This window comes from Echinops telfairi, unplaced genomic scaffold, assembly GCF_000313985.2.
Source record: "Echinops telfairi isolate 266 unplaced genomic scaffold, ASM31398v2 ScPeMD7_5;HRSCAF=22, whole genome shotgun sequence".
NCBI lineage: Eukaryota > Metazoa > Chordata > Mammalia > Afrosoricida > Tenrecidae > Echinops > Echinops telfairi.
In genome coordinates this window covers 29,084,401-29,092,686 of record NW_022103901.1, presented here as the reverse complement: position 1 = coordinate 29,092,686, position 8,286 = coordinate 29,084,401, and the positions used below count along the sequence as shown (strand labels likewise).

The 8,286-nt window shown below is 59.4% G+C and overlaps 1 protein-coding gene across 3 annotated transcripts in view; it reads right to left on the bottom strand.

Annotated features, from left to right (window-relative positions):
- Window positions 1–3,393: 3,393 nt before the first annotated feature.
- The window catches only part of RAB11FIP3 (RAB11 family interacting protein 3), a 36,097-nt gene continuing 31,204 nt past the window's right edge, over window positions 3,394–8,286 (bottom strand). For all 3 annotated transcript variants that reach the window (XM_045283669.1, XM_030889000.2, XM_045283681.1), the window contains 5 exons: window positions 5,434–5,515; window positions 5,054–5,191; window positions 4,671–4,826; window positions 4,453–4,593; window positions 3,394–4,372 (listed from right to left, as the gene is read on the bottom strand). In XM_045283669.1, coding sequence (XP_045139604.1) covers window positions 4,259–4,372; window positions 4,453–4,593; window positions 4,671–4,826; window positions 5,054–5,191; window positions 5,434–5,515 — 631 coding nt within the window. In that variant the 3' untranslated portion in view covers window positions 3,394–4,258. The remainder of the gene's footprint in view (window positions 4,373–4,452; window positions 4,594–4,670; window positions 4,827–5,053; window positions 5,192–5,433; window positions 5,516–8,286) is intronic.

Genomic DNA, 8,286 nt, shown 5'->3' with positions numbered 1-8,286 from the left:
CGCGACGAACTACCGCTCCCACAAGGCCGCGCGAAGCCTGGCGGAAGTTGGCTCGGCGCGTGCAGCACGCCGGGAGTTGTAGTCCTCGCGGGCCCCGCGGCGGGAGATGGCCGCGTCTGGGCCTGCGCGGCGTCTTGCACCGGCGTGACGTCACACCGAGGACCAGGCTGGACTGCAGCTCCCAGAAGGCTCTGCGGGAGAGGTAAGGGGCGTCGCATTCGCTGCACCTTGGGGGCGGGCCCGGGCGTTCCTGTTCCAGCCAGGTTGCGGGACCGGGAGTCAGCCCCGGCGGGTGCATACCTACGAAACCTTACCGCCTCCACGCAGGGCGCTTGGCTTCTCTTCCTCAGTTTTCCCCTTCACGGGCTTCAGGGCCAAAACAATTTCAGTGGCACCGACTTGGGCCAGAGACGCAGCCAGGGAAATGATTTCCCTGACTCTCAGCGAGGACGCAGACGAAGGTCCAACCGGCCGCCGACTGGACCTCCGTCCAGTCCTGGGCGTTGTGCACACACGGCCCTTCATGAGGGACCCTCCGCGGTGCAGCCTGCCCCTCCGTGACCACCCCAGACGCTCTGTCCTGGGTGCAGGGCTATAGAGGGGCACCTGGCAGAATGACATGCAAAGTGAGGGATTTAGTGACTTTACAGGTCCGAGCTGGAGGGGCCTGCAAGAGTACGGTGACAACACGTCCCGATTTTTGGCGTTTTAAAAAAGTCCCGGTTTTTGGAAAGAATGCACAAGCTAGGGTACGGTCTATTTGGTCCATATAGACCAAAGTTTTAATCAAGAAACTGCCCCCTCCCCCTTCCTCAATGGTGTGAGCATTCCGAACAACTGAAAACAACCATGTCGGCCGGTCCTATTGTGTGGCTGTGTGACCGATACCGGGAGCCATGTCAAACACCAGCAGTCACCCACAGTGGACAGGCAAGTTCGTACTTTCCAGACAAAGCTAGCCTTCAGCATGGATTATACGGCCTAATATATAATTTTCTACACCCTCACAACTGGACCATGAACACCATAAGTGAAGAAAATATTTAAATCGTCAAGGATTTCATTTTACGTGGATCCACAGTTAACACCCATGGAAGCAGCAGTCAAGAACCCACACAATTTGGCAAGTCTACTGCCCAGGACCTTTGTGTTCAAAGACTCAAGCCACGGTATTTTCAACGGCCTCTTACGTTTGTGAAAGCCGCAGGAGGGATGCTGAAGACTGACGGACTGATGCTTTTGAGTTACGATGTTAGTGAAGAATACCGAAGTGCAGCCAGAATGCTCCTTAGAAGCAAAGACCGTGAGCCTTCATCTCATGTACTGTGGATGTGTTATCAGGAGGAACTAGCTCTGGAGCAGGATATCATGTTTGCTAAAAGCAGAAGGTCAGATGCTAAAGCCTCACTCTCCATGGCTGGGGCAATGATTGCTAGGCGGATGCAGGACTGAGAAGTGTCTCATTCTCTTGTGCTTGGTGGTCCCTATGAGTCGCAACCAAGGTAGGCGTAGAGTCCAGCCTGTCAATCAGGTGGTAACCTGGCGATGCCTCCTTGGGGGTTGGCCATTTTATGAGAGACACTGGGGACTTTTCCTCCCCTTGCCCTCACCCTCCTGCTTACCTCCAAGGGTGACCCCATGTGGGCTGCTGACCCTGTGAGCCAGGCTGGGAGCACCCTGTCACGTACCCACTGATTTTGGACCCATGAGACTCTTGATCTCCCTGTGCCCCACTACACTTCTCTGCGTCCTCGGTCTGCAGCTGTGAGCCTGAAGGTTGTCCTGGGTAGCATCGGACCCATGGACTTGAAGTTGGATTGGGCTCGGGTGCCTCCTTGATAGAAAGTTCTTTCTTTAAAAGATACGAGCGTCCCTTGTTTATCTAACACCCAACTCAATGAACAGCCAACACAAGAACAGAAGGCGTTGGGGTCTCCAGAGCCACCGACTAAATCCTGCTCTGTGGCAAGTGTGGATTGGACCATCCCCCACAAAGGGGCTGACCAGGAGTTGTGGAATGCTGATCACTGAGTGAGGGGCAGAGAAAGGAGGGGATCTGTCGAGAGGAAAGGGGTGGATGCTGACTGAACTGGGGGGTGGGGGCACCAGGGAAGGCAGAGGGTTGGACCCTAAGCTCATGGATGTGTGTGTATATGTGGCGGGGTGGTGGTGTTGTGATCCACATGGACCTCAAGTACTGGTTGCTTGTGAGCCACATGTGCCGACTTTGAGAGCTGCCAGGTATCCACCAGGTATGCCAGCCGCTGAGGCTCTCTGCTAGAATCCCTGTCCCTTCTGGAGGAGAGGCCTGGAGGGTGGGCATCGAGGGGTCCATCTGGCCCTGAGCTGTTTCTGGGAGGCCCAGCTGGGCTTGGTCCTCTACAGTCCAGGTCTCTGAGAGCCAAGACAAAGCTGTGGCCTCCCCCACAAAAGCCTGCCTGCCCGTCCCCGAGCTACTGCCCAACTTGCCGAGAGGGAGTGCAGGGGCAGGCCCGAGCCCTCGCTTCAAGCTCTCCTTCAGGCAGTGGGGCCCCTGCAGCTGCTCACCTTTGTGAGTTGGACACAAGTCCCAATCATATTCTCATAATTAATATTGTTCCCCACTATATCCTCCCATACCAGTCCTGCCTCCAAGTTACCTTACAAACACATGGCTGCTTGCTATCTGGCCGCAGATGTGCTATTGCTCTCGAGGGTCTGGAGAGTCACTCCCCCTTGCCTGCCCCCAGCACTAGGGTTAGGTTCCTCCTCCAATGTACTCAGGGACCTTTAGAGCTAAGGTACAACCCACTTTGTTCCGTATGTATGTGGTTACCTGTAATTAGGAGGGGTCTATATCACACCCCCGAGTATATAAGCTGTTGTTGGAAATATAATCTCTCTCTGCAGAGACCTGCCTCCTGAAGTCACGGCAGAGGAGGCGAGGCCTTGCGTGCTTTGTCTTGTCTGATGTCTCTTTAATTTACCCTTCAATTCCACAAACGCCCCCCTTGTACCTATTTGGTTGTGGGGGCTGGTACCCCACGGGAGGACAGAGTGCCAGAACATGAAGGACCACCCATACGAAGGGGGCACTATCCTGGTCTTCCAAATGAGCCCACATGACCCTTTTGTGACTTTTGCCCTCTGCCCCTTACTTTGGAGTTCAGTGAGACCCACTGTAAGAGGCCTTCTTGGACCATGCTCCCAGACGTGCAGTACTAAAATGCCCTGTGTTCTGCTCCAATCCCAGGAACATGTTGGGGGAGAGGGGTACAGAAGACACAAAACAGCAACCACGCCCACTCCATCCAGTAGCCCCACCCACCCAATGGACTGCCCAGGAAGCAAGCTGCCCAAGGCTCCACAATGGCTGGCCATTGACACCCCTGTGCGCCAAGGAAGGAGCTGGTCTCATGGGTGCAGTAACAGCTTTAATCGTCATGGCAGCCAGAACCGGCACCCTGGCCTCTGGGTGCTACTGGCGCCATGTCTGGGGAGAGAGCATGCCTGGGTGTGGTCACCCAGGGGCACGCTCCAGGGGTCCTAGAGCCCTGCTCCGCAGGCAGCAGCAGTCTTGAGCTGAAGGCCGTGTGGCCAGTATTTATATATTATACATATTTATATATATCTCATGTGTACACATAGTTTTCTCTCTCGAAAGTATTAAAAAATTGATCAACCCTCAATCTATAAAAAATACCTACTCTACATGATAGAAAAATCTCTCCTTCAAGTTTACACTGATTTACACCGAGGCTTCCCCAAATGTACAACACGAGCTAACACCCTCGCTAACACAGCGGGGCGGCCCTCAGACTCCAGCCCAGGGGGGCTCTGGAGAGCGAGCCTCCTACCACACCTTCCGAGGTGCCCCAGGGGTGAGGGGGGTGTTACAGGTCAGACACCCCAAGCAGGCGGCTCCCCGACCAGCCAGAGTCGGCCCAATTTTGGAGCAGAGGGTCTGCTGGGCTCCAGCCCCTGCCCTTGGGCGACCCGGTCAGAGCCTCAGGGTTACTTCAGCGAGGGGTCCAGCCACTGGCGGGGAGGGTGGGAGCCCTGAGCAGTTCGGGGTGATACCACAGCAGGCTGGGCAGGGAGGGCCTCTCGGGCGTGGGTACACCCTACGTCAGGTGCTGGGGTGCTGCAGAGCCGGGTCGGTTCCGTGGTGCCCTGGCCCAGCACGTGTGGGCGGGAGGGTGGGCATGAGTGCCAGGTCCCGGGTCTGTGGAGGCTGACGGGCAGACGTGATGGGGCGGTCTCGGGGGCAGCCCGACGCCTACTTCACTTCCAGGATAGATGGGTTGGTCTCCATGATGGCCACGATGATGCGGTCAATGTAGTCCTGCAGCCGGAAGTTGATCTCCTCCTGTTTCTGGATGGCCTCCATGAGCTACGGGCCAGACAGTGCGCGTGTGGGCAGCAGCCAGGTAGGAGGGGGCGGGGCCGGGTGGGACGGGGGCGGGGCCTCACCTCATCGCGGGACACCGAGCTGATCTCAGCGGCCAGGGACTCGGAGAAGGAGGCGGAAAAAAGGTTGCGCGCCCCCTGGATGCTCAAGGTGATGATCTGTCCGTGCAGCTCGTCGTTCTGCTCCTTGAGGCTTCGGTTGTCCTGCGGGGGCCGGGGGCGTCAGTCCCTGCACCACAGCAGTCCCCAGCCCCGCCCTGCCGCGCCCCCGGGCGTCCTACCTGCTTCAGCCTGCGCACCTCCTGCTCCAGCTCGTTCTCCCGGGCGCGGCTGTGGTACTCCTGCAGGCCCGCGCTGCTGCTCCGGCCGCGCCGCTGCTCCGCCTCCAGTTTGAACAACTGCAGCTGCTCCAACTGCTTCCGGAGGTCCTCGATGAGCTGGGGGGGACAGGGCGGCAGTGTGGGCACCCAGGCCTGGTCCCCGGTACACCCGGCCCCTCCCCACGTTGTTCCGAGCTCCTCTGCCCAGGGGTGGTGAGGAGTGTCCAGAAGCAGGTGGGTATCCCCCCACACCCGAGTGGCCTGTTCACCCAAGTGCCCGCGGTGAGTCCAGGGCGCTCGATTGGGGTGCACTCAGTCGCCCCCTGCCGGAGGCCAGGGCCCACCTCCTGGGTGGACTCCTTGTCCCTCTGGAACTGATGTCGCTCATGGCTCAGCCGGTCACCCAGCCGGCGCCGGCCCTCCTGCTCCTCACTCAGCCGCAGCGTCAGCTCCTCCATCTCGTCCAGCAGCTTCTGTTTCTCCTGCCGAGCCAGAGTGGCCTTTTGCTGCAAGTGCACCCCAAACCCGACTGGAACTGCCCCCCAGTACACCCAGCTCCCAATACACCCACAGCTGGCCCTCAAAATGCCCCACCCCGCCCCACCCCCCAGTATGCCCCCAGCCTTCCTGTCTTGGCACCTGCCCACTTCTAGTGTCTCAGAGCCCAGGACTGTGTTTGGGTGGTCCACAGGGCACAGGAACGCCACGCCTGCTGCTTGCTCACCTCCTCCAGGCGCTGGATGCTGGCCTTCAGGCAGGGCGTGCAAGAGCGCAGCTCGCCATTCTCCTCGTCCAGCTGCTGCAGCCTAGGACACAGACAGGCCAGGGGCTGCGCCCACATCCCCAGCCCCACACCCTGAGGCTAAGGGGAGCCCCACAACCCTCCTCTCACAAATCCTCCTCCTCCACAGCCGATGTCCTTTCTGGACCTTTTCACAACCACAGCGCCTATGCCAGGTACTCGATGGCTAGCTCCCAATATTTCGGACCCCCAAGGGCATCTTTTCCCACCAGGACCTCCAGGGTCCATGCCACAGCCTGTCCTCACATCCCTCAGGCATCTTGCCTCTGGTGACCCAGGCAGGTCTGGGGTCCCGGAGGGCCATCTGCAGGTATGCTCAAAGGATTAGCCTGGTACTGTTTTTGATGCACCTGGGAGGTGGGTTTGGGGAGCACACATCTTGGTGCACAGTGTCCATCCGACATCCTGGTGCTGCCCATGCTGATCTCCAGGGTGGATGCTGTGCTGCCGTGTCCCCAGGGTAACAGCATCCCACCCCCCACCCCTACCCCCCGGTGTCTGTTCCATGCAGCTGAGGGTCTTCACAGACACTGTCACCTGCCTTCTCGGGAAGGCTGACATGTGGCATCAGGCTGCCCATCCTGCCTGGCGCTGTGTCCACACACATCTGTCCACTGGTGCCTGGTGCCTTTCCTCCTGCACTCAGTGCCCAGTTTGCCTTGGCGTGTGCCAGCACCTCCTATGAACCTTTCCCTACCATCCTGTGGACACTGCAGCTGTCCATCTGGGTGGCCAGGGTCCAGGCAGCAGGACCAGTGCTATCCCACCGGGGAGACCCACAGCTCCCTGCAGGGTCCAGCAGGGACCTCCCACACAGCATCCTGCAGTCAGTCCAGCAAAAGTGGGCAGCAGCTCTGGGGGCCTTGCCTTCACCCCAACTGGCAGCTGGCATTCAGCCCTTCAGCTTCTGGACCTCAGCCCCCAGAACCTGGCTCTAAGGCTGCTACCGTGACTTCAAGACTGAAGAGGCCTTCATGCAGATGTGTGCTGGGTGGGCGCAATCCTGGCTCGAAGCTGTTTTCCTGGACAAGTGCACTTGCTCGTCTTCTTCTAAAACCTGTACCCGTCATCAGAGGGCAACATCTTCCCTGCTGGCCTTCAGCCACCGCGGGAAGCCTGGTTCAGCTCTTTCTCCTTCCATCACCAAACTCCAGGCTGGAGCCACCACCACACTGGCTAGCAGGACTCGCCCTCATGTGACCTGCTCTCCCCACAATGCCACAGGCCCAGGCCCACCGGCTGTGGCTCCTGAGTGATGTCGCGGCAGGAGTGCAAGGCCAGGCCAGGCCCCCACCCTTCACTTTCACTTGGTATCCCCCAAGGGGCTTCTGCTCTTCATCAGTGGCTCCCCCATGACACAGACCCTGTTCCTGGGGGAAACTGGCTTTCTTGTGACCCTATTTTTGATGCCCCGTGGCCCCCAGCACCACCACCCCTCTGTGGTACCAGTAGTTCACTCGGCGGCCCTGTGCCCCTGACAGCAGCAGCCCCTCCGCCGCCCCGCCCACCTCCCTTTTGAGTAGGCTCCTGGGTCATCCCCCCTCCCTCCCAGGGTCTTCAGACCCAGTGGCTCTGGAAACAGGACTGGACTCTGCCCCCGAGTATGTGTGTGAGCATCTACGGGTGGGTGGGTGGATCCTCAGGAGCCTATGGGGAGGGTGTGGGAGAGGAGTTGGAAGAGCTGAGTCTCTTTCCAGCTTCTAGAGCTGGACGGGCAGGGCAGCCCTTGGCTGCCGCTCTATGGACACTTGACAATGGCCCATTGGCACACCTGCATGCAGGCAGACACACCTGTACACACTCACATACAACCAGGCACCACCACACACAGGCACTCACATGCCTCAGGACAGACAGATAGACATGCCTTTACATAGGTATCCACACATAGGTCCACTGGTACACAGGAACCCACATGCCTCTGCAGCTCAGGGACTCACTGATATGGCCCTTCTAGCCAGCCTGTGTAACTCTCACCAAATGACTTGGGGGACTGTGCAAATGTGAGGTGTTTGGGGCCCACTCCGGTGACAGGGGGGCAGGTGCGGTGGAAGGGGGGACCGGGACAGCTGACATGGACTGCTCAGTTTAAGATGAGCCTCTGCCACCGCGCAGGTAGAGGGGGATGGAAGGCCTCCTGTGGCGCTCGGTCTCTGCAAGCTGCCTTGACACGCAGGCAGACGGGAGGGCAGCCAGGACCTCAGTCAGCAGAACTGACAGAGCTTAGACTCGCGCCTTCACAGGGCAGGGGCCAAAGGGCCTTGGGCTGGGTGTGTCGCTGGCACGCTGTGGGATCCTGACCGTGAGTTGCCCTCCCCACTCAGTCCACCGCTAGGCAGCATGGCTGCGAGCACTGTGTGGATGCTACGGCAGCCACAGGAACCCCGCAGAGGGGGAGCTGGGGTTGTGGGACTGACAGTAGCAGTCAGAACTGGCCATAAGGGCTGGAGGGTGCAGTGCTGCCCAAGCCTGGCTCCCAGGGCACAGGGTGCTGCTGCCACTCTCGAGTCCCTCCCGCCCCAGTGAAGCGGCCAGAGGGGCCCCAGGCCTATCTGCACACCCACACACGGGCACTCTACACGGACACCCACACACAGGCACTCTGTACACGGACACCCGCGCACGGGCACTCTACACGGACACCCACACACGGGCACTCTGTACATGGACACCCACACAGGGCACTCTGTACACAGACACCCACACACAGGCACTCTGTACACGGACACCCACACACGGGCACCCACACAGGGCACTCTGTACACGGACACCCAC